This window comes from Schistosoma mansoni, chromosome 1 (assembly GCF_000237925.1).
Source record: "Schistosoma mansoni strain Puerto Rico chromosome 1, complete genome".
Taxonomy (NCBI): Eukaryota; Metazoa; Platyhelminthes; class Trematoda; order Strigeidida; family Schistosomatidae; genus Schistosoma; species Schistosoma mansoni.
Window position 1 is genome coordinate 34,586,291 of NC_031495.1, and position 27,126 is coordinate 34,613,416.

At 34.6% G+C, this 27,126-nt stretch overlaps 3 protein-coding genes across 3 annotated transcripts in view; 2 read left to right on the forward strand and 1 right to left on the reverse strand.

Moving 5' to 3' along the window:
- Positions 1 to 2,964: 2,964 nt before the first annotated feature.
- Positions 2,965 to 12,178, forward strand: Smp_142670 (hypothetical protein; the record flags this gene model as incomplete). The annotated part of the gene is made up of 8 exons (XM_018794175.1): positions 2,965 to 3,067; positions 5,826 to 5,881; positions 6,627 to 6,675; positions 7,098 to 7,200; positions 9,020 to 9,094; positions 9,437 to 9,530; positions 10,377 to 10,511; positions 12,110 to 12,178. Coding segments are annotated over 8 exons (684 nt in total), but the record flags the coding sequence as incomplete, so codon positions are not given.
- A 1,603-nt stretch (positions 12,179 to 13,781) lies between these two features.
- On the forward strand, positions 13,782 to 20,393 carry Smp_201020 (uncharacterized protein; the record flags this gene model as incomplete). The annotated part of the gene is made up of 3 exons (XM_018794177.1): positions 13,782 to 13,905; positions 19,608 to 19,693; positions 20,361 to 20,393. The coding sequence occupies 3 exons, from the start codon at positions 13,782 to 13,784 to the stop codon at positions 20,391 to 20,393; spliced, it is 243 nt and encodes an 80-aa protein (XP_018648615.1).
- Positions 20,394 to 22,889: 2,496 nt separating this feature from the next.
- Positions 22,890 to 27,126, reverse strand: part of Smp_037900 (family S12 unassigned peptidase (S12 family)) — a gene marked incomplete at both ends in the record, with an annotated part of 9,535 nt that continues 5,298 nt past the window's right edge. Inside the window, 3 exons of the mRNA XM_018794178.1 lie at positions 22,890 to 23,292; positions 24,561 to 24,818; positions 26,103 to 26,461. Coding sequence (XP_018648616.1) covers positions 22,890 to 23,292; positions 24,561 to 24,818; positions 26,103 to 26,461 — 1,020 coding nt within the window. The remainder of the gene's footprint in view (positions 23,293 to 24,560; positions 24,819 to 26,102; positions 26,462 to 27,126) is intronic.

The window sequence follows — 27,126 nt, forward strand, 5'->3', positions numbered from 1 at the left end:
GAAAATGATGTGACTTGCAAGCGAAATCTTATAGATTAGGCAGTCATAACATATCTAAAATTTTGAGATTAGGTCTATTATTAGAGCAAAACTAATAACGAAAAATATCATAATTCTACATATATACCGCACAGACACCCTTCCTTTTAAGTTCATACATGCACCCTCACATATACTGGGCAATGTGACCATTAAATAACTCGATGTCTTTGGTCTGCTAAATAAGCTTGATATATGTAAATCCACGGGACCTGATAAAATGAATCCATGGCTACTAAAGGAACTGTCTAATTTCGTTGCAAATTCCATAAGCATATGTTTTATTCTATTCGTAACCTAGAGTTGATTTCCAAAAGACTGTAAAAACGCCATAGTAAGCCCTGTCTTCAAAACAGGTACAAAACATAAACCTGAGGAATACCGAAAATATTATACTGAAGGAGATATTTACGTATCTCAATGAAAACCGGATCCTTAAGAAAAGCACTATGGCTTTAGACTAGGTTGTTCCCATCTCACTACCGTATTGGTGGCGCGTGAAGGCTGTTGCGCTCTTAACGAACAAAAGTTACCTATTGACGTAGCTTGAATCGACTTCAGCAAAGCTTTTAAAAAAGTTCCTGACAATCAGCCGCTTTACAAGTTAATAAATATCAGGATTTGAGGTAATTTAATAATGTGGATAAAAAACCACCTAGTTGTGCTCCAACAAAGTGTACGGGTGAACTCAAATTTATCTAGCTGGGAAACTGTGCTTAGAGAGGCGTTTGAATGTGAAGTTTTGGAGCCAGTGTTATTCCTCTTGTATGTAAGTGAGCTTCCTCGTCTCCTATTATCATCGGTCTTGCTATATGCTGATAATACCAAGATATGGCGAGCGACAAAATGTAAAAGTGGTAGTTTGGTGCTTCAAAATGACTTGATGAAATTATGGAACTGGTCTAAAATTTGGCAGTTGCTGATAAATGCTTCAAAGGCATTGTGATGCGTATTGGTCACCTAGTTACAGTTGAATAACGCTGGTCACATGTTGTCCAGACGCACAATAACTTGGGAGTAATCCTTATCCCAGACTTAAAAACGATTGCACACTGCAGTACAAAAGCCACCAAAGGTTTTAGAACCCTATGATCAATACGTAGAGCCTTTAGTCATGATGACGCTAAAATGTTTTTGAGTTTATACAGTATTCGTGAGTCCAAAACTTGAGTACTGAAAATAAGCGGCTGGTCCGTGCAAAAAATGACAGAAAGTTTTTAGAAAAGGTTCAGAGAATATCGGCAAAGCTGCTTCCGGGAAAAACAAAGCTCCCGTATGATGCACGACCGGCTAAACTAAACATATTCCCATTAAGGATGTCGCAGGTATTGTAGCTTCAAAATATTTTACCAGCAACATCTTCTGTAATTGAATCATGCCCATCCAATGAAATCAGAAGTGAGAAGCGAGGAGGTTGGAAGATATATTTGATAGGTTATCGATATATCGAGAAGTGACTGATCTAAACTGGCTAGTGATCGCAGGATAAGTTGAGCATGGCGTTCCCGCTCGTGATCTGGTTCGGACGCATGACCGAGAACCTTCAGCAAGGTAAGTCCATTAAAACTAATGTGGTCATCACCCAATGTCGAACACATACAGAGCTATTGACTTTTGGGACTTATTTACCGCTACACCATTGTCATATCAGTGGACTACAGGTAACTTGATTACAGTTTTAAAATTGCTTTGTGATAATTTTGCGTCTGATATTACCTCAGTTTTCTTGTCTTCCAAAACAGAGTTTGCGAGGAGAGTTTCACGAGCCAGAACAAATTACTTGTCAGCTGAATATCGACTGTCCCATCGAATCATCTGCGAGTGGAATTCATCACCTTGACAAGTCACTGAAGCTCCATCTGCTGAAACTTTTAGGCGAAAGTTGAATTAATTGAGAAAACATCATTGTCAACACTAACACTGGCTATCTAGCATCCTGTCACTTCCAAACTGTTTCCTAACATTCAACTAATCGTTACGTAGTATCTTCTTAGTTTTCGCTAGGGTAAAACATGAATTATACGCCTTCGCGACCTAACACCCCTGCATACTACCAAGATCCAGGCTACAGGAGACAAAGTGCTTGTGCAGTCTACCTAAAGATGTTTGAAGTTTGAATACTGAAGTCATAACTACGTTGACGTGGGCGTGTTGAAATACCTTCCACTGAACATAATTTGGCGACTTATAAATCGTTCTTAATCACTAAAATTGAAAACAACTGACAAGAACGTATTCGGCTGGTTTTCCTTCTATTATAAAATGGCTTCATGTCAATTTATATAATTGTCATAACCCTAATTCAAATATTCAATCATCTGTTTGACCTAGTTTTTGGAAATCTCTGACACACCATACTACTATTTCTAACAGTTAAGGAAATTTCATGTATGGGAGTTTAAAATGATTTTATGAAGTATGTATGGAATAAATCCAAAGGATCCCAATCTCCCCATTAGGGGGAAAATTCTATCCGTTTCGGGGCAATGGAACTAAAACACCGAGATTTCCTCAGGTATAGGAAAATTTCTTTAAACTTGGGAGGACCTGCCAATTGTCACTTAACTTTGAGGAGAACCCAGAAATTTCCTCAAAATCGAGAGGTTTTTATGACAAGCTATTAAACACCACTTTTTTTTCTCGCATCATAATGTTAGGTGGATCTTTTTCGAAAAAAGAATTTCCGTTGTTGTCTAGTCAGCAACGTACTTGTGCTATAACTACTTTTTATAGTGTCAAGTTCCAAGACTTGTTTACTCGTATTTAGTGTTAAAGATAGCCATTTTTATTTTAAAGTAAAAATTATACTTTCTTCATACATCATATTTCTGTCAGAAACTGTTTGAGTCTGTTAAGTTATATATATATATATATATCGTAAAACAGCACTGCTTAGATGTCCCACGTTTTTAAATATGCAGATAAATGGACAAACCATATGACGAAACAGTTGATGTGCCAGATTCCGAAGATATAGCAACGCCACGACTGCAACAGTCTCTTGCTGAAAATTTCGATAAATTTCGAGGTAACTTTTGACGATTCATAATATTTTTTTGGGATAAATTGCCTGTTGTTACTTGGCTTATCCAGTAAATACATGAACTGAGTTGATAGGATTTCGGTAGAACTTGAAAAATTCGATGAAACGTTGAGGAATGTTCAGGGATATAGCTAGCTGAAAGGTAACTCTTTGTAAGTTGACCAGGACCTCAATCGAAAACTGTGCAGACTCTCTGAATAATGTAATCATAGGACAACCGTTACGCCGACGTTTTTCTGGAAATATTAAGAACATGAGGCCTGTTTTGCTTGTCGATCACCGGTTCACTGTTAAAATGATTAATGATGAAACAAATTCGGGAAAACTGAATGAACCAATAGGACAGATAGAACTCCTAACTTCTAGGTGCTTCCAAGGATGTTTTAAACAGTGAAACTGAATATAGGGCAGGCGTAATAACACGAATTGATATTATTTTGATAAAGAATAGGCCTTTAAGTCCTCACTTTGATAAAATAAATTTTCTGTGGCCATATTTTCTTAAATAAACAAATAAAGTCCTAAAAGCACTTAGTTTCACCCTAGAAAAGTTATAATATATAGAAAGTAGAGTGAATTAATCATCAGTCGATTCTTGAGTTCTGTTTTATTGTTTGCTGATTTAGGACCAGGATGGATATTTTAGTCTTTTTATGTGAAAATATACTTACAATATGTTTCGGTAATAAAATGAAATATTTATAGAACCACATACTAAGAATATCTTGTTTTCGTCCTTAGACAAGGCTATGTCAGAGTTAAAACTCATTCCTTGTCTAAAAACATTTATTGGACTTGCCATGAAAAGTTTATAAGGTAAATAAATATCGGCTACTTAAGATGTCTTTGGGAATATAAATTGTTTTAGAAATTTAAAGCCCCAAGAAACCTGTCAGAGAAAGTAGGCCTAAGCAGTAGTAAAAAGAAAGAGATCATAGTCAGAATATTAAAAAAAAGCTAACTTCAGTTCAAAACTGCCAAAAGCTAATACCAGTGTAGTAAGTTTTGCATGCAGATTCTGAGAAATACGACCATTTTCATCAGGTACTTTGATAAAAATATAGAATGGAAGATAACATCCTATGTAATCATTTCTGATCCAGTAAAACAATATCGTCTTTATATATATATATATATATATATATATTTCTTTACATAGATTGTTGCTATTTTTACACACTTACAGGAAACATAAATGAAGAACTCAATCTCATAATACTTGATGCTTATTATTGGTTTTGAGAAATTTATTTTCTGGTGAAGTTAATAGTGATAGTGTAACCTTTATGAAATAAACAATTTTATTTGTTATATAAGAAGAATGCTAGAAAACCGTTATAAACTAAGGTAGACTGAATGGTTAATCCGTTTTTGCGTGAGACGTCTGAAAAGTGAGCACCTACAACGTCAGCCCTGGATTTGATCTCACGTGGTATTATGGTATCAGTCCATGAAGTCACTGACTACTGAACTAAGCCATGTTGGCAGACTCAGACCATCTGTTTGGAATTTATGCGATTATCGTAACTAGGGATCGGAGATAATAAGTAACATGACTTAAAACTAGTGTCAGCGGTACAAATGAATAATGTTTTTGTCTTTCCTCAGATCATAAGTTCCAAAAATATTTTGTCCGTTATACTTTGGAGTTTTTAACTTTTCCTTAATCATATATTTTACGCCTAATGTCGTTTTTTAATATCATATCAACACTACTGCTATTTTTACTATGTTGGCATGCATTTTGACTATTTTGACTCGTACTGGTAAGTGTGGTGGCGTGAACTGATGGATGTTTGTGCTAAATCCCACTTTGCTTGTGATTAACTGACTAACATTGTGGACACATATTTTTTGGAAGGTTTTATATTAGAACGAGCCAGCCGTTCAACACTCTATGGTCTCTATCTATTCTTCAACAACGGTTTAGTGTGAAAATTATCTTCCCATTATGATGAATTCTCACAAATTTGCCTGAACAAAAATATTTCTCTTATTTACCTAATTGTTTTATCACATGAAATAAAATAATAAACACAAAGTTGATATTTATGATGAAACTATATCATGCTAACCACCATGGAAGATGGTAAAAGTGACCTACAGAACTTTATGTCCCATTATCGCCGTAAAAATAAAGAATCCATAGCTAAAATACGATAGAATCTGAATGTATGTGGTAGCCTTATATGACATATGAGCTTCTTAGAGGCTTACAATCGGTTTTCTGTATCTTGGAGAAGAATAATTTTGCTGAGATATTCGAGCGTTCACGAAATTAGTATATCTTCAAGTCCTCCTTCATATCACAAATAGTCTCTTAAATGTTTTCTCATATTTGCTAAGTAATTTTGGACGGAATTCCTGAGAGGTAAACGAAACGACACCATGAAACAAAATCATACAGTGACCTTGTAAAATATGAAAATCATATATTAAATACACTATTTGCATATTTTCCTTCATTCGTTCTTTTATACACTTTATTATTCTCCCAATCCTGTTGTTATTTTGATTGCTCTTCCTTTTCCCTCCCCTTGTCTTATTTTCCATTCACCCATCATATGGAGTATGAAACAAACATAATTTTCATTTTACACTATATCGTAATACAATAAACTTTCTTCTCGGTCCTAAGCGTTTTTAAGCACTTCATAAATGATATATTTACTGACTACAATCTATTCGCTTAATTTGTTTTATTACTCTTTTTATCTAATTACTCATTTAAATTCTCATGAAGATAACAACAAATCATTCAGAAAAATCAATAACGAATTAATAAATAAATCAATCAAAGTAAGTCATGTCGCTTTCCTTTTTTGTTTCGTCGTTCACTTTTCTTTAACGAAAAGATATGACATTTAAGTAGACATTAATTGCATTACGTTACAGGTTTTAGTTATTACTCTACAAGTGAAACCTTTCCTCATATTATTTAGTCATATTTGTTTATAGGCCATAACGTTATTGTAGAGATTTCTTGTAGTTTCTAGTCAATTTCCATCTACTCGGTTGGAAAACTGGTAAAAAAGGGAGTATCGTACAATCGTTTCGTGGACTTGGTAGCAAGTTCTGACAAGGAAATGTGACCTGTTGTAAGCAACAAATCAGGAATAAAACAGTATTCTATAGATATATTTAGGTGAGAATCACTTCTTATTACAAGTTGAATGAAACTAAAAATATAGAATACCGAAAAGATCAGTAGCTCAAGTAGATGGTACCAATTGTGTTTATTTCTCTAGGCTAAATAGTTTAACCATTTTTGTTCTAGATACCACCATTAGCTCCTAATTCCAACTCAAGTGTCTACTGACATAACGCATACAACGACACCTGGTGGTTCTTGGTTCTACCTCATAGAGGATCATGAGCACATAATTCCCAAAAGTTCAGAACTAAAACCAAATACCAATTAAGTACTGCTTCATTTTTGAAGGTTCTGCATCTCATATTATTCTATGATGTATACTTATTTCAAATCATTCTTGTTAGCATGAAAGTGTAATATTTGATTCCTCTTTTTTTCTAACATTATTAGACTGCACCAAAATCAAACATTGAAAAGAAATCAAGCAATGAAAAATTAGGTGATGGAGGTTGGTTGCTTATATGACTGATATATAAATAAAACACATTTAACTGGGAACATTACTTTAGGTTAAGTATTCATTGAATTATTTCTACCTTTCAGTTTTGCTTGTAGAATGTACAAAGATGAGGGCTAATTAGTTAAGCACTCAATTTTTATAGTTTGGTTTCGATCTGAATTAAGTCATTTGTGTATGCAACATGTAAAAGAAGAAGAAATAAATGTACATTTTTAATCTTTACACTAACTTCATATGATTATTAGTAAAGTTAATACAAGATGAGCAGTTAAGTCATTCGCTGATAAATAAGTATGGGTAAGTCTTTGTAGTAAACTTAGATTTATAAAATAAAGCGTAATCCAATTATTGAAATAAACATTTTTTCATCGTAATCTTAATTTTATTTTTATTGTTCTTAGATAGTTCCGACGATGATGATGACTATGATGAGGATGATGATGATGAAGATGAAGATGATAATGACGATGATGAGAACTCTAATATACCTGATGTGATTGAAGGGTATGTCAAATTTACAAAAAAAAAGAGAACATCCTATACAGGGATTTATTTATTTTATGAAAGTATCGATAGTCTGTAGGTTTCTTTTGTTTGCTGAAATAATAGCAAACTTTTAAAAAGCAACAAATAAAATAAATCAAAGTCCAATATTACATTATAAAGATAACTGATTATTAGTTTCCATTCGCTAGACATCACTTCAAATAGGAAACAAAATAGATGGATGAAGATTATAATTTATTTAAGCGAAAACCGATTATATGTGATAGATGACGTAGTGGTTAAGACCTTCAAATTAAAACCATTAAGTCGATAGTTTGAGTCACACTCCACCTACTTCAATTTAGATACCTGGACAGTATCACTAATCTTCACAAGACTAGTGATTCAAAGCCAAATGCACGAATCTATACTTCGTAAGTTGCATTGTTATCAACCTAGTTGAATGTGACACATGTTTATTAGTATTCATATATTTACTGTTATTTTCTGTTCTTATAAAAACTCGGGAACGTTGGATCCATTCACTATCATACAAGGTTCTACGTTGTTACACTCGTCTACCCATTCGCTGACTGAATAAGTCAACCAATCAGCGGTTTGTTAGTCAACCATCCAACCTGCGTTGGATAAAATATGATAACCGATTAAATCTACTCTATTTAAGAAAAAAAAGAGGTTATCATCCTTTATTAGAATGAAATGCTAACGAACATTTGATTAATTTTAATGGCAAAACTATGTAAAATTTTGTTTATAGACAAAAACTACTCGCTGGACGCTAATTTTCTGTTACATAATAATAAAAAATAAATTGGAAATATCAAGAACTCAAAGGATTTTATATTTTTGTTATGAAAATAAGAAAAAGATTGTAAGAAGAAAGATCTTCCCAGTGATTTCGTATTTTCATAAGCAAAATGAAATTTCCGAAATATTTCCAAAATAAGTCATATTTCTTTGTAAAGATTTGTATTTTCGCGTTGTTAGTGTTACGGACTACAACAGACCAGTCTCCATTAGCATGCATTTATTCTGAGCGGATTCCCTAGATAATGTTATTTAATCACAAGTTCGATAACTGCATACAGTTGAATCCAGGGTGTGCGTTTCGTATTATATCGGACTTGTCGGCTGGTGCATTTGGAACAACATATATAAGCGAACAATATTGTTTTCGATTAGATCCTCATCAGGCTTTACTCTAATATACAGTAATATTTATATGCATATACGAAATTATTAAACCAATCAAGGCAGTTTATGGGGCGATGATAACAGTGGAATAGATTACATAATTAAAAATAATAATAAGTGAAAAGTACAAATTAATAGTGTAATGACAGGTGTACTAGTTGTGATAAGAATAATAAAGGCTTGAATCAATGTTACATAATAGGAAAATAGGTCAATGATTAGAAAAAATATAGACACTGAAATAACATTCATAAAAATTATAAGATTACGTGCATTTGGATCCCGATATTAATGTTCACATTGGGACTTGAACCTAGTACCTTTCTCTTTTAACTCCAATATCTCATCAACTAAGTTATTGAGTACAAATAATAATATTTGTTTCATTCTTCTAAACGTGACATTTAACCAATCTATGACTTCATAATTTTAGACATCAATTAAAATAAACAGAATTTTAAACGACAAATTAAATTTCATTCTAGAACCTTTGTAGTTATTTGCATAAAAGAGAAAATAAATTGTGTATTACTACTTATTAAATAGTTATGAGTATATGATAGAAATAACTGAATTTGACAATAATTTTCTCCTGACGAAACTGTTTCATTGTTCTTTTTAGTATCTACAATCCGGCCGATTATGAACATTTGACTGTATCATCTGAAATTAAAGAAATCTTTGAATACATTCAAAGGTAACTTCGAACACATAAATATATAAATAAATGTTTCTTAATAAAAATATAAAATTACATCAACCTAAATGTGTATTGTATTTTTTATTCTATCTTTTAATAATAAGTATGTTTTTTGTTATATCCCAATCAGTAGAAAAATTGTATGTACTCTGAAGAATTGGCTTAAATTAAGTCACGAAACGTACGAAATACAATTTTTCTATTCAATGAGATAGAACAAAAAAATATATTTATTATGAACTTTCTACTCAATGCTCAATTTATTTGAAACTATCAAGTCCAACCTTAGCATTGATACCTAAAATTTTCTATCTGTTTTTGTTTTTATCTTCATCTTAGATATACACCGCAAACAATCGAGTTAGAAACAAAATTGAAACCATTTATTCCTGATTATATACCAGCTGTTGGTGATATTGATGCATTTTTAAAAGTTAGTTGTTGTTTTCAAATAATATTTCAGACAAATCATGTTACTAAAATAGTTTAGAATTCTCATAGCAGATAAGTGTATAGCTTAAACCAATTGTATGATTCTAACCGAAATGTTTTTTTTTATTCAGACTAATTATCTTATAATAATGCGTAAGTAGATTGTGTGTAAATACAGCAAGAGTTGGTTATTTTAAGCAGTAAGTATCCCAGTGAATACAATGATCAAATGATGATTACTTCCAAAAATCGAACTGATGAAACAAGATCTCCGAATGAGTGAATATCTGAAGATAATAATTGTTAAACAAATTATTGCTTTGTATTTATTTTCCTTTTAAGGAGTATATTCAAGCAGTTACTGTAGAACAACCAAGTTCTTAAAGAATACAGAAGTGACTTGGTAATGCATATCAGACGGAATAAAATCTTGTTTTCCTTACGGATTAGTTATAGCTATCAAAGATACTAAACTTCTTTATTGATTTTTACTACTTGGACTACCGTTAAGCGTATAAATGTGACGCATTGTGCAATGTTCATAATATCTTTAAAGCTCTATATATGCATTGAGAAGTAAACTTCATACGGCAAATCTTTCAGCTTCATTTGTTTTTATCGCATATATAATCAGATTCACGATTCTTTGTTTTTAAATAGCTTGTATAGAAATGTATGAATACATTGCAGAAACAGTGTATATTTTGATTTCGTCTCTATTTAGATTTCTTTAACAATCTATTAGCGGACAATTCACCATGGTTTAAATAAATTTATATCAACTATAAATTTTTTTTAACATCATAACTGATGTTTTTAAACACACATTTTAATTCTATTGAAATAGGTGCCCAGACCAGATGGTAAACCAGATTATTTAGGTTTATTGGTCTTGGATGAACCATGTGCTAATCAGTCAGATCCAACAGTACTTAATTTACAATTGAGAGCTTTGTCAAAACAAACTGCAACAAAACAAGTAGTAAGTTCTGTGCGTATTCCTTTAATCAAATAATGTCATTGAATTATGATATATCCCGATGAGAATAATGAATGGTAACTGTTGGGATCTATTTATGGACTAAGACTATACATATATTTTTATTGCATAATTGTTAAGTAACTGAACTACGTACATTCACATTCCTCTTATTATAAGCTTTATTTTGACTTATAAACTATAGTTATACGATTAACTATTCTTAATTTATGCCCAGTTTCTTCATTACAGTCAACCACAATCACAGCCACTTTTGGGCTTGATCTTGTACAAATGTTATTTTCTGTTTATGGTATGATGTGGTCTGTTTGGTTTTTTAAATAAACCAGGTATGTTTGAAACACATGATTCATATCGTGGAGGCTGCGATTTGTGTTCTGGACTCAACAGGCAAGGCTAGGCAGGAAGAACAACTGATAAGGACTCAAGATTGCTCGTACGGGTTTATGCATCATTGGTTCGGTCGATAAGTCACCGTTCTCGAATTGGCCGTATCCTTACGTCATATATTAATAAGACACAAGTTATAACAAATTATTTGATTATTTTTTTGGTATTCAAATTTTAAACCAATTACCCATAGAGCTATTGTTTAATATTTAATTTATCCTTTACTTAAGGACTTTTTGGAGGATTTTACTGGTTTGAAGATAGTTTTTGAAATAAATTGAAATATCAATACGGGGGTAGTGGGAATTTTCGAGTTGTATTGAGATCATAGATTGATTTAAGCCAGACAACCATTGAAAACCCGGAAGCACCGGACGGCTGCCTCATCCCAGTAAAATACCATATTGATTCGAACCCAATACCTTTGAATATCCAGAGAACATGAGGTCTTCAGCTAAGAATTGAGAACTTAATAACTTACGTTTCTCAACTTCTGATAATTCCCTTCACACTATCAGTAACGAAGTTTCTGATTTTCATAATAAATAAATATGGCAGTTTCAAGATTAATTCACTGAAATTACTATAATGTTTTATGACCATGAACTAAACATCATTGCTTACCAATGCTCCACTCAGGGAGATTGTTGAATATATCTGTGAACAACTTAGAGAACAGGGAATAGAGACTACAATCTATGTGGATATCATTAAGAAATTATTACTGAAATCTGCTACGAACATTGACTTTAAATTCGATGGTGAAATTTGTAGCCAAATAGATAGTTTCGCGATGGGCTCACTACTAGATCCCATGTTAGGTGACATTTTCTTCATTAAACTAGAAAACGTTCCATTGACACAGGATACTGACAAGTCTTCATTTTACTGCTGTTATATAGACGATGTGTTCATCCTTTTTAACGACCATACTGGCTGGATAAAGATACTCAAGCGATTTGATGAAATTCATCCGTCTATTGAATTCACATACGAAGAAGGAAACAGAGGTAGAATACCTTTTCTAGATGTTTTGATTAATATCAAAATCAGAGCTAATAACATTTAAAATTGAAAGAGTAATAAGAAGAAATAGTCTTTTTCAGTTTGCCTTTACATATCAAAAAACCATGAGACATAACTTTAGTTGATTTTGCTTGTCTTTTTTTTACAAAAAAAATAAATTCTAGATAGTTAAAAGTCTTAAAAACGCTGAAAAACAAACAAAAGTCATAGAAAATTGGATTAAAAGTATAACAGATTTGGTGAGTAGACTGTCTATCTATATCTATATCTATATCTATCTATCTATCTATATCTATATCTATCTATCTATCTATCTATCTATATATATATATATATATATATCACTTACGCCTGTTATCCCTTCCGGAGGAGCATAGGCCGCCCACCAGCACACTATCCAACCCTGCTATGGACAATCCCTTCCAGTTGTTATTCATCCTTTTCATATCCGCTTCTATTTACCGGCGTAACGTGTTCCTTGGTCTCCCACTTTTAAGCTTCCCTTCAGGATTCCAAGTCAGGGCTTGCCTCGTGGTGCAGTTTGGTGATTACCTTAATGTATGTCCTGCTACATTTGTTGTCTTCGTCTGTATTTGTTCGTGTGTATGCGATAGGATGGCTAGGTCACCTGCGAAGTCCAAATCTCCTGATTGATTCTGAGATGTTCATTGTATTCCTTGATTCCTATCAGATGTCGAAGTCTTCATAATCCAGTCAATCACCAGAAGAAAGAGGAAGGTAGAGAGTAGACAACCTTGTCTGACTCCGGTCCTTACTGGAAATGCATCTGTCAGCTGTCCTCCATGCAAGACTTTACATTGTAGTCTGTCGTATGAGTTCTGGATGATGTTGACAATCTTCTCAGGGACTCCATAGTGTCGAGGAAGTTTCCATAATGTTCTCCCGTCCACAATGTCAAACGCCTTCTCATAGTCAAGGAAATTGATGTATAGTGACGAGTTCCACTCAACTGATTAATCCACGATGATCCGTAGGGTCGCAATTTGGTATACTTTTACATAAATGATATACTTCATCACAAGCTGTCTGATTATTTTAATGAATGAATGTTGCCATTTTTTAGTTGATAGATAGAAAACCATATTAAATTCAATTCCCCGTTTTATGCTGATAAGATTTATATATATAGTTCACATCATTGAGTTACTGGAGGTAGGTAACCATTGAAAATCAGGAAACATTGGATAGATGTTTCTTTCTTGTATGAAACTCTTCAGCAGTGCATATCCACGACCCCAGCAGGGTTTGACGCTAGGAACACCAAGTCTCGTGTCAAGGGCTTGGTCTTAAGACTAGTGAGTTAGTACTCAGCGATTTGTATTTAAAGCTTCAGTCGATTCACTGTCTTATGAAACTATCATTCAATCCCATTGTCAGGTAACTGCATGATATCTAACGTAGTTCAACTCTAGTGACTGCGGCTTATCAGTAGGTTTCTTGGAATTACCCTCAGAAATTAGTCACTAGTGAGCACAGGATGAATGTTGCATTTAATAATTAATTGTAGTCGATAGGAGGTAAACTAGTAATGGGCTTAATTAAGATCCCGTTGAACAATCAACTCTTTACCTTTCCATAGTTCTGTTTAGTTTCAGAAATAAGTTCTTACAATAATCAAATGACGTTGAAATCATATTTTTAGGCCTATCAGGAGCTAATCTCTCATTAACTGATCGACAAATGTTATATTGATATAATTCTTAGACATATATAGTATATCTGCTCACAACATAATATTGATTGATTAGTTTAAATCAAATCCATTATTATTTCATTATTTTTAAAAGTTTGATTTATTTCCTCTTTTACAGGAACATGCCAGAAATATCTGAACTTATGGCCGTATGGCCGACATCCTTTGAAGAAACCATAAATAATATGCAACTATCACTTTCTCAGTTGGATTGTAGTCTAAAAGATTATGTAGATATTATCTGTGGTATGTGTAGCGAAATTATGAATAATGAACTTATATTATACATTTCATGTGAAGTTCCTCTGACCTGGTGTTACAAAGGAAAAATACTGCATTGATAACACTTAACGATTTTCATGCAGTCATAATCCATTGACACCGATAAACAAACGAACAGAATATTGTAGAATGTATGATATAATTGTATCAGTTCAAGATATGCAACATTTATGATCAGTACAAAAAAGTAAAAGTGAAATATATGAGCAAATATATAAGGATCCTAAGTATTAAATGAACGAATATGCATAGAGAAACAAAATGTTGAAGAATTTAAGGAAAGATGTACTATTATTGATTGGTTTGATTTTAAGTTAATTCATCTGAGCTGTTCAGTCTTTAATAGATCATGAATTACAGTTAAGCTGTACACACTGTCTTACAAAGCTTGCATATCAAGATAGGCGCTACCACGGTATGCGTAAAATATGTATAGCACACTGCTGTCACTGTAGGCTCACACTCTCAAGTACAAAGATTTTAACATGTCAAGATATTGAGTGTCAATCCAAACTAGTCAACTTATCGATACCACTAACTAGTAAACTTCGATAGTATCTGCGTTCTAATCTCGACCAACCAGTCAGTCAGTTACAACGTAGAACTTCGTACGTACGTACATCAGCTCGATTTGCCATAACACATTAGCACAGAGATGAAGTTGTCGATTCAAATCCCATAGTGGTAGAAGTAGTAAGAGTATAAGTATTATGTGAAAGATAAGGGTTTGAAGATGTTATTGAAGGAGTATAATACGGTGAAATAAATTTGGAAAGAGAAAAAGGATACGGACATGAATTCAGAAGATTAGAATTTGGTAGAACACAAAGAGTGGATGCACCTTCGCCATTGGAAACGATTCTGAGCCATGTCATTCAAGATCTCTAACCATTGGTTGCTATCATCTCGCGAATCCCAACCAGGTAGTCTACACCTACCAACATGGCCCAGTCCAATTGTCAGTGACTTCATGGATTTATGCCATGTTTTGGTCTGGCCGCTCCTGGCTTTCTTCCAACCTACTCCTACACCATAAAGCATTGCACGTCGGGGCAGTCGGTGGTTGGGCATACGTAACACATGTCCCAGCCATCTCAACTGATGAAGTTTCACTACTTAATCAATCGATTTGCCATCTTTACCTAGTACCCGTTTCCTAACATCTGCATTACTTACCCGGTGGTCCCAGGATATACGAGCAATGCGTCGAAGACACCTATGATCGAAAACTAGTAGCCTACGAATATCTTCTACTCTTATCAGCCATGTTTCACTGCCATAAAGTAGGACGGAACGAACTGCTGCACAGTAAACCCGTCCTTTTGTTGCTAGACGGATATCTCGCCTACGCCATAAATGACGCAAGTTGGTGAAAATCAGACCAGCCTTCTGTATCCGTGCTGAGATTTCGTCACACACCAGACCACAAGGGCTGATGAGACTCCCAAGATAAGTGAAGCAGTCAACACGCTCAACTACTTCACTCCCTATCATTAGTTCAGGTGTTGATGCAATTCAATCCTGAAGTAACATTTTGCATTTCGAGGGAGAGAATCGCATCCCGAACATGCCTGCATAGTTGCTTATAGTGGTCAGAAGACTCTGCATTTTGTCAGCGTCTTCACTGAATAAAACTATGTCGTCGGCGTATTCTAAGTCAACAAGTGAGCCTCCCGGTAAAAGTTCAACTCCAGGAGATTGAGATGATGAAAGTGCTATCTCTAAAAGCATGTCAACGACAAAGTTAAACAAGAATGGGGAGAGTAGACAGCCCTGACGAACACCACTTGAGGTGATCAATTCTGATGACAGTTCTCCATAAGCTCTAACTCGACTTGTGTTCGAGTAGAGAACCTTTATAAAGTTAATGTACTTCTTTAATACTCCTTTCACTGACAAACACTGCCATAGAACCTCACGATCAATTATGTCAAATGCCGCCTTAAGGTCAAGAAATACTACGATTGTGGGACGTCTGAATGTATGTCCATGTTCTAGGACCTGACGTAGAGTGAATATCTGGTCTATGCAACCACGTCCAGGTCGGAAACCAGCCTGGTTTTCTCTAGTCTGCTCTTCACGAGCTTTGGTTAGGCGTCCGAGTATTATTGAAGCTAATATTTTAGACACTATATTAGTCAAACTGATCCCTCTGTGATTGTCACAGGAGGACTTTTGTCCTTTCTTATAGACTGGCACAATCAGTGATTAAGACCAGTCAGATGGAATTACGTCCAGTTCCCAGATTCTACCTAAGAACTCAGTCAATCTCGTTGCTAGTACTGGACCACCATCCTTAAAAATCTCAGGGGTAAACCTGTCAGGGCCTGCTGCTCTCCCTCGCTTCAGATTTCCTATAGCTTTTTCAACCTCGTTGAGAGTTGGAGGACTTACCTCAATTTGCCATTCAGGACGACTGGGGATTGTGGGTAACTGAAGTGTGGCTGAAGGCCAGTTGAGCTGATCCCTAAAGTGTTCTGCCCATTGATCCAATCTCCTGGATTGAGAATGAATGATATGTCCATCATTATCTGAGATAGTTTCGCTGATACTTGGGTTCCTAATACCGGTTTCTTTAATCAGTCTGAAGAGTTGTCTGATGTTACTTACTGCCGCTGCCTTTTCCATCTCTCTTGATTTCGCTACCCACCACTGTTCGCGATCATTACGTAGGCTTTTTGCTAGCCTGCGCTTAACTTGACTCCACTCTTTGTTATGTTCAGAGCTAGATGGGATGAGTTTTCGAGCATCTACCAGTGCGGTAGATGCTGCCGAGATCCCTTGTTTCTCCCTAACGTTATGGTTTACCGTACTAGCGGATATCACTGCTGTTTCCACAGCTTTACGGATGTCATCCCACTCTGCCTCGCAGTGGGCAAAACTTACATATCTGCCTAACTGTTTTTCCAGTTTTTCCTGAAACACATTCTTAGCTTGCCTATCATTAAGTAGAACCCTAAGAGGCTTCCCTGCAGCGTCTTTCCTACGTCCAGTAAGACGCAGACAGATACGTGCTCTCACTAGAGCATGATCTGAGTCTAAACATGTGCTCCAGAATGAGCGACAGTCTTCTATCGAGCCCCTCCATCGGTAGCTGATAGCGATGTGATCTAATTGGGTCCAACGTTGGGACGAATTCGGGGGTCGCCATGTCAAATGATGTTTTTCCTCATGCTTAAAGTTAGTATTTGCAAGAAATAGACGGTTATCTGAACACAACTGCAACAGACGGTCGCCATTATCTGTTCTTTTAGCCACGACACCATAAGATCCTCCCAGGTGTCTTTCCCTTTCACTTAGTTTACCTACTTGAGCATTAAAGTCACCAGCCACTATTACTACATCAGAACGCCTAGCTTTTCGGAGAAGGTCAGAAAGTTTCCGGTAGAACTCACCTTTTATATCGTCTGAGCTGCAGTCAGTGGGAGAGTAGGCAGAGACGACGAAGAGGCAACGACGAGTTTCCCTATCTTTCCGAGTCCTTACTGATCCGTTTAGTCGGACAGCGCATAGACGACTGTCTACTGGGATCCAGTCTAAAAGAACTAGTTCTGCCCTACGACTTAATGCTATACCTACTCCAGCGAGGCCACGGGAAGCAGCATCAGGGCTTCCAGATACACGAAGCGTGTATCGAGATGGTTCTTTATTTTGATTAGGTGAGGTCAAATGAATGACGCTACTCGGATCTTGTATGCGCGTTTCGGAGACGCAGCACACATCGATGGTGTAAGATTCTAGAGTTCTAGCTAAGGAAGCCTGTTGTCCTATTTGGCACAATGTTCGGACATTAAAAGTTCCTACATGTAGTTTAGAGCGTGGTTTCAGGAGACCAGGAATAACGTTCCGTGTACTTGAATCGTTTGCCCTAGCGGTGCGAGGTGATAAAAGGACGTGGGACGGGTTAGTCGTAGAGATTTGAGAGTTATTAGGTGTAGGAATGAATTCGAAAGTGACCAACTTGGTCTCGTGTGCTGTTACGGGTATGAGGGCTAATATCACTTCCCGGTTGCCCACACCGTGGAAGGGTATTTCTTGAGGGACTTGAAAAAGAAGTTGGATTAGTGTTGGTCTTAACGACCTGGGAGCGCGACCGCAGTGCCCAAGGGACAACTGCTTGAGGCCAGTCACGCACGGCCTTTTTGTGGGGGATTTTTGAAGTGTTAGCTCCGTTCTTCAATGGACCTTACCGCCGGAGACGGAAATCCATGGGATAAGGCGAGGTGTGCATTTTTAGGGTCGACCTTTTCTAACCTCACCCCTCCTTGTGGGAAGGCAGCATCGCTGTCATGCTGGTTGTCTGAAGGAAACACCTTACTGCTGTCACACCTCTGTACAGTCGGCAGTACGACTTCGCCTTCGGACCTTGGGATTGCTGCTTTTAGTCTTACCGCTCTTCAACCGACCTGTCTGGCATGGTAGGACCTTGAGGAACGATTGTTCCAGCCAGTATAGCTCGATTGGATCATCACGATAGGCAAGCCCGACCACCACGTCAAGGTAGCAGCAATGTTCAGGCCTCGAACAATCAAATACGATACAGTCATAATATAATCAGTTTTACGAATGAAATAATTTATCTTGTCAGTTTGTGGAGATTGCTCAACTTATTTTACGCGACGGATTGATATTAGTTAGATAACCAGACTCAGAAGTAATAGACGGCTGTTTCATCCTAGTATGGGGCTCCTCAGCGCCACACTTTCAAGGACCCTCACCCGTGAACCAAATCTAGAACTGTTAGGCCTCACGAAGAATGCTTAACCTCATTTGACATTTAATGATTTACACTTCTAATATAAGTCTGTTCGTGGTAATACTCAACCATCACTAATTGTTACGGACGATATTGGGTAGACGTCAAGCACTCATCGTGAGGTTTGAAAGTCCTGAATTCAATTCATGATGCCACTGTGAATGTGCATTTCTGAGAAGTCCCATACTAGATCTTAAACAGCTGTGCAATCTTTCCTAGGTTTCCACTTAATCCATTCCATGATGTAAACTACAACTCAATTCAGTTATGAACATGATCTCTTAAAAGATTATAAAAACAATTGATTTTTTCCGGAAAACATCTGAATAAATAATTTCAATAAAAAATATGCGTATTGCACTTATTACTGGTTATAACAGACGTTTTCTTAGGAAGAATAAAAAACTTCACAAGATAATGTGGAAAAATACCTGCGATAATTACAGGCACAATAATCAATAGTCATTACCCATTATTAAAGGATTCTAAGGAAGAGACCATAAAGTATTATAGACTGATAAAAATTTATGTGTTCGACGTTCTGCTGAACTTCCTATTTGCACGTAGACTGTATAACTGTTAAAATGAACAAACAAACAAACAACCATGAAGTTGCATGAGCTTTGTAAGTTTATTTTGAGCTGTATAATTTTTCATAGCCTTTATTCATAAAATTCTAGCCTTCCGTATCAAATAGCAATTTCTACAGTTTATATGCGTGGAGGTTTGATTGGGACAGACATTTAAAAGTCCATCCCAACTGGACTCATTAACAAATTTAGATAACATCAGTGTTTCCTTACTGTCTCATTTGATAATCTACTATAATAGTCTAGCAGTTGAATTAGATTCATTTATTGTCTAAACGATTATCTCTTTCTTTTCCTATTAATCTTCCATCTTTTAAAAGCCCTTCTAGACATTCCAGTTTACAATAATCGAATACATTCGTTACATTTATTATTTTCTTTATATTTGGAATTTAAAAATTCTCAAGTAAGTTAAAACATTTTTAGAATTTTATTTGATACTCAAACATTTTCTGGTTATATCCCTCAATGGGAAATAATCTTAGAGGGATAAAAAAAAGTCTAATGTAGATAAAAAGACCTCGGATTTGTACTGATTTTTTATGTTACTACGATGTCTAGTGTTATTATGCGACTACCTGAATTATAGTAAATGGAGTTTATATTGAACCTGATAATGTTATTGAACCACTGCTCCAAATGACCGATTCTCTTGAATTTCCATTGAACTTGCAGCAGAAAGTGACATCACTGTTATTCAATAAACTAAGGTATTTAGCCATATATACATTCAAAAAGAGAAGTATGATTGATAGATTTCAGTAAAAAAAATAATGTAACAATAGCTTTCGCTTAGTAATGTTCATTCTCTTTTCGTAACATACATTGTGCAGTCACTTTTTTTCTAATGATATGCAACTACTGTACATAAAATACGCAAAATATTCGTAGCTAATTTCAACTTATAATTGTTGTTTTAAAGTGTACACCACATGTTAAATAAGATAAAATCGTAATCTATTCAAAAAGTTCTATTTTGAGTTACATTCATTTAACGTGATCATTTCACTAACTAGTACCATTTTCATTCACTTACAAATAAATATGTTTTTTTTCTTTGTTGTTGTTGATAGCATTTCCGTCAAAATGAATCCGTTATTACTTGATGTAATTACGTAATAGTAATGGTTATTACAGTTAAGTATCTTTGTACCTGTGAATATGAATAAAACTTTTTTACGAATTGTTTTACTTTTTACTTCAGATAATTTCTTTCAAATTAGCACATAGAATTAATTTAGTATTGGATATAACTACATTAAGTTTTATTCAACTACAGAGGAGTACATAAATATATATCGACGACTGCATCTTTGTGCTAATGTGGTACGGCAACTCGAACTGATGTAGGTACGTACGAAGTTCTACGTTGTGACTGACTGGGTTTATTTGAACGATTGCAGTAGGTAAAAAAAATTGCATATGTTGAACGCCAATTATAAGAAGTCATTATTTTATTACGAAATAAACAATCAAATTAACTATCTGAGGTTAGAGTTTACGAAAATTGACGTCATACATATATCTTACGATGGACTACTAAATAACTTCAATAACCAATATTTCTTAAAATAATTTTTTTTGCAACCATGAAAAATCATTTAGAAAACGCTTGCCACTGATCTGTATAACCAGTCAGAGATAATATCCGAAGCGTCAAATATTCTAAATAAATAAAATTGATAACTTTGTCTTTCTCCAGTAAATTCAAGTATCTTGAAAACGCAGTAGAATTGATCACTAATAGACTGTTTCAAACGATTTCAAAACACTTGAAAATTTTGGCGTAAATTTAGATAAAATGTAAACATAGTAACTGGACAGCACATTAAAATATGAATGGACCCATTAATAGAAGGGTAATTTGAGTTCGAAAATAAAATTATAGCATAATGCTATCAATAAGACACTTTAAAAAAGCAACCACATGTAAAATTCTACTCGAACAAGTTTTTATGTGATACTATAGAGAAATTATCAGAAAGTAAAGCTACCCAATTACTACTACTTGACAGCAATTTATTTATGTATCATTTTTGAGATGGTAACCATTATGAAGATGAAGTCTGAAAGAGCTCACTGCAGGTTGTCAACCGTTGGAATCTTGTTAACAAGAAAGTAGTTCTTATGTAAAAACAAAATTGTGAACAATAATTCACTGCACTCTGTTTGGCTTAAAATTCATTAATTCAATCAAGAGATCTGTGACAAACTAATTTTTAAAGAAGTTACTACTTTAAATTGACATTAACCAAGAAGTTATAGATAACTGTTTGTTCTTAATTAAAAATTCAGAGAGAATTTAAAACTGGAACTCAGCGAGTGGTAAAATGTTCAATGCCATTTTATTTTCAATGATAATAATCATTTGTTAATTAATTAGATCTTCAAAATATGTACGTACGTATTTATCATCTTCATAGCTTCTATATTTACTAGACTTGATACAGTTAGTACATTTAAACATACATCATTTAGATATTATTTCAGTCAGTCAGACATCTCCCCCGTAAGACAAGGTACGCATATGCATCGGTCCAATTTGCCATACCTCACTAGCACAACAAGATGAAAACCAAATTCATAGAAACAGCTACGTTAATGGTAGTAATATGTAAAGAAAAAAGATTGCATGTAAGGACATGATACACAGAGAAACAATTGGTTCGTAAGAAGAAAGATATAAAGCTATTTTAATCTCACGGTTTAAAAGAAGACAAAGAGCGTATACACCTACTCGATTGTGATTGGCTCTGAGCCTTGTCATCTAGTGTTCCCAATAACTGGTTACGATAGTTGTGTGGCCCCCAACCAAGTAGTCTGCATCTACCAACATGGCTCAGATCAAAAGTTAGTTACTTTATGGTCTGATACCACGTTTTCGTTTGACCCCGATAACTTTATTCCATCCGTCTCCAACACTAATCAGCATTGCGCGATGTTGTAGTCCGTGGTTAGACATGGATAATACGTGGCCCAATCATCTCAGTCGATGAATATTTACAACGTTATCAACTTATTTACTATCATTCCCTAATACCCTGTGTCTACCCTAACTATTACTTACTCGGTGATCCCAGCAGATGCAAGCAATATTTCGAAGACATCTGTGATCAAATACTTGTATTTCATGAGTATCCTTTTATTATACAGAAACGATTAACTTTTTTTTTTACAATATATGCAATTATTTTAAAAAAGTGTAAATTAAAAGAAATTTCGAATGTTAATATGACAATAAACATTCATTATTACAAGAAAAGAACTCCCGAAGTACAAACAAAATTCGGATATTGACATCAGGTCAACTGTCTCATTCCCTCATGTACAGAAATAAATAGCTTAATAAGATGTTGATAAATGTCTTCTCTTTTTCAATTAAACTTAATTGTAAAGAAAATATTTCTTATTATTAAATCACGTATAGATATTGTTATTATGATAATTTTCTAATCCAGTAAACCTTTCAAAGTCACTAATTGATTTTAAATAAAGATCCAATGGGAAAGAAAAATATAATCGAAATTACAAGATAACAAACAAAAAGAGCAAAAAGAAAATATTCAAACTGATCAATAATTCTTGAATCAACATCTCTCTATTTATTCATCATCTAAGTCTTCCAGTTTTATAGCATAATCCAAAAATAATTCAGATAAATTTATAGCTAGTTCTGATATACCAGAAACATTTTCTAAATTAGTTAAGATAGCTACATTAATTGGAGGTATATTGGCTGCTTTTGTTCGAACATCTACTGGATACATCTTATTCACTGGAGATATTATCATAGTGTTATTGTGTATAGATGAAATGAAATTATGATTATTATCCTTAGAAGCAATAGTGTTTATCTCATTTGTCATATTAGGAATGTTATCATTATTACATAACAAAGGGAGACTAAGAAGAAGAACAGTTGTACCGCCGACTGCACCACCTGTATGCAATGCATATAATCGGTCAGGATAGCCATTTTCTTCAGTTGCTGGATCACCTGAACGTCTGAAAGAAAAAGTGTTCACGCATATAAAGCTTATAAGAATAACAAAGAATATAACACACATTAGTACTAGCAGTGTGTAGAGCTATGAATGAGTGAATAAATGTTTATCTATTAGATCATTTGTTTGAACTCTGACACAACCTTTCAAGATTTGGGTAATCAGTTAATTCTATTACCTAAAGCATATAGTAAATTTATTATTTTATTTATTTAAACACATAAATGTTGGTACAAATGGGGAACCAGATACATGTGCGCCAACAAATCTCATTCGATTTGTGTAAAGGCTGTGATACTGCTCGGGTTCCCAAACTGAAACAGGTGGGTTTTTTTAGGGGGCCACACCCGGAACCTTCGACCTAAAGATCTGATTCACAAAGTAGTGGAGCATTGTAAGGAGATGCAGTCCCATGGTAACCGGTGACCAACGATTGATTCATACGCCATTTGTTCCTTCAGCATACTGGAGACCATGTGCATCACTGGTTAGGGTTTTCCGACTCCCCTAGGTGGACACTCCACATCCACCAACCCGGTTAAAGCGCCGGACATTCGCTTTTCGTCCTCTCAATTTCGTAAGCAACACCCCCGCTACGAGAAGGCAGTGAGTATGACTTCCCTGGCAGAGGCTATATACGCGTGGCCATGTGAGAGCATTTCGAGAGGGAGAGCAGACTCTCCCCACTCTCGGCCGTAACAGGGCATTTGGGGTTTAGATATGTTATATTTGAAATCTACACATACTATTGGTTTCGACTACTCCGATTTCATTGGAATTTTATTTTTTATATTTATGTTAGGTAATCTCCTTAGTAAACTGTGTTTGGTATTTAAGTATGAATAGGTTGTTTGTTTGTTTTTTCAATTCGATACAGTACTTTTATACTGACAGATAATGAAATCTCGTGTCCTGGTCACAAAATTATTCCATTCAAATAATAATCCATTGAGATAATAATATTTATCGCTTGTTTATTAGTTCTATTTCCCTATCAAAGTAAATTTCTTCTTTAAACCAGTTAAAATTTCAATAGATGAAAATTCATAAGTATGAAATTAGAAAAGTATTTTAACGATATACTCTATATTGGTCAGTTTATGTAAAACAAAAAAACTTCACTAGTCAAACAGATGAATTGTACTTTTTATCAACTGAGGAAAGATGTGTGGATGGATATTTATTGATACTTTATAAACACGAACATCATTTAAATAGTATATAGACTTAATAGAAATGACCAAATAAAAAAATTGTTATGAAACTCACCTAGCTAAAAACCAACCCAGTCCAGGTAATGTATTTCGATCTGGTGGTACACAAGAAACTTTCCATAATAATTGGTTTAAAGTAGATTGTTTAACAATTCCATAGGATTCAAGCCAACCCATATAAATAAATGCTAGATGATCAGCTAAACGAATTAGATCACTAGCTGTAGAAAGAATACCTCCACCAGCCCATTTATATGAATTATCAATTGTGGGAGTGTTTGTAAGTATGCCTTTATCTGAACGACAATACTGACTTGGAAAAGATAAAATAATTTCATTTAAAAGAAAAATCAGTACAAATTGATTATCAACTCAGTGATGATAATTAGAATACAATACTGTCTGTGAAACTTTGTGGAAAAATCTATTTTAATCTTATGTGGACGCTAGATCCCTAGAACTCATTTCGTAAATGCTTATTTTTGTAACTATTTTGGAAATTTGAATTTTTCGTTTTCACGCCAAAAGCGCTCATTTTTACATTCAGATTGTTTCCCACTTAGTTGGGCCCTGAATCTCATTGATCTTTTCACTTTTTAATGTGCTATTTTGTGACATTTCACAAGGACATTTTTGTACTGTACATATACGCTTGGGTTGTGTGTTTGCTTCGTTAAAACTTCTGACTGCTTGTGGAATATAACTTTCCCTCATCTGAACCTGGTCTTCTCTCTCTAGTTAACAGGGCTGGGACGCACTGGAATAGTCTTATTGTTATGTTGATGATCTTTCGTCCGGTTCTCGTAATCTCTTCAAACATAGCACAATCGCTATCCACATACCTATTAAACAAAAGTTGGAGTGAAATCCCTCAAGAGTTGTTGAACTTGTTGGAAAATTTTTAGCTTTTTATGAATAGTTCTAACTTGAAGATGCAGTATATGTCAGTTCAGATACCTTGACAAATTTTCCATGTAGTTCACTCTACTAAACACTTAGGTATCACCGAAAGACTTAAATAGACATTAAAACTACTGGTTTCTGAGAAGTTACTGGCGTACATTAGAGCTTATAAGGGTAAATTTCCCAATTAACCCTTTTCTGAAAGTCAGTTTTATAAATTTCTCCACGCCGTGTTTGTTATGTATACTAATTTATTACTGACTTGCTTGTATTTAGCGCGCCATTTAGATGCCACAGCGAGCTTCGAATAATAAAACCCTACATATAGACAGTGAATTCAACATTTCATAGCGTTATTTACCTAGACTGTATTAATTCATCATAATTGATTGCTCAGTCAGCAAAATGATTTCAAACCTTTATTGTAATTGATGTCGTTATTTCCACTCCACTGTTTTTCATAGTGTTAAGTATCACTTTTGTTGTACTAGTGTAAAGTATGGTGAACCGGATTGGAAGATATGTGCCAAAGTCATATATGGTTTATGCTTTGTTATCTGACTAGTTTCTGACCTCTGTCGGTTATATCAAATTGACAAACATTGTGTATCATATTACTTCACTTTATATAGATGGAAAAAGCATTTATCAAATCGCATTTATAAAAAATAAACTAAAAAAAAACAGAACTTACGCAGCTCTTGAAGAAATTATCTTCTCAGGATACTCTAAACAGGTATTGTTCAAATTGAGATATTGAAAAAGTCTTAACAGATTAGTATCAAATCTTGCCCATTTCGGTAAATCATTTGTAGATTTTGTTTCTTTTTCACAAGATGATTTTGATTCACCTTTAACTGTTGCTAATGGTTGATCAAATAAGCTACCTTTGTTTAAACAAATTTTCTCAATAACTGCTGATAATAAAGTGAATGCAAATGTACTATATGTGTATTCAATACCAGGTAAATGAACTAATGTATCATTTTTAAACATATCACAAGCATTTAATGTATCGTTAAAACGAACAGTATTCAACATTTCTGGATACACCTAAATATAATTAAATAACAATAAAAATAAACATTTGCATGAAAGTAGCACAACTAATGCCTAACTATGTGTGTTACGTGTACTTGTTGTCTTAAAGTTATTTGTAAGGGGTTTTTCGTGGAGATTTAGTAATGCATATGAAAGCATGAGTCAATTGAAGCTAGACCACCAAGGAAAACCTGAAAGCACTGGACGGCCGTTTCGTCCTATTATGGGACTCCTCACTGAAGACAATTGGTGAACGGTTGCTCAACTTCGTGGATTGGTTGAAGTTAGATATTAACACCATCGGATGCCGGCTCAGCGGTCTATCGGTTAAGTGCTCTGGCGCGAGACTGGTAGGTCCTGGGTTCGAATCTTGCGAGCCAACGTCAACCATGTATACACGACATAGAAAATGATGCGTACGTCGGTCGATGTTGCCATACCACATTACCGTAGTTACGTGAAATTATCAACAAAAAGTCTACAGTGGTAGTGGTAACTATATTGTTATTATTATTATTAGTAGTAATAGTATTAGAATACATTAGATGTACATTGAACAGTTCGTGAGAAAGAAACGAATTCTTGCGATGCAAAATTTTAAGCTTATGGCATAAATGGAGATAAAAAATAACCAGTTTAACTACTCAACAAGTATTTAGTGTTTTAAACATAAAATT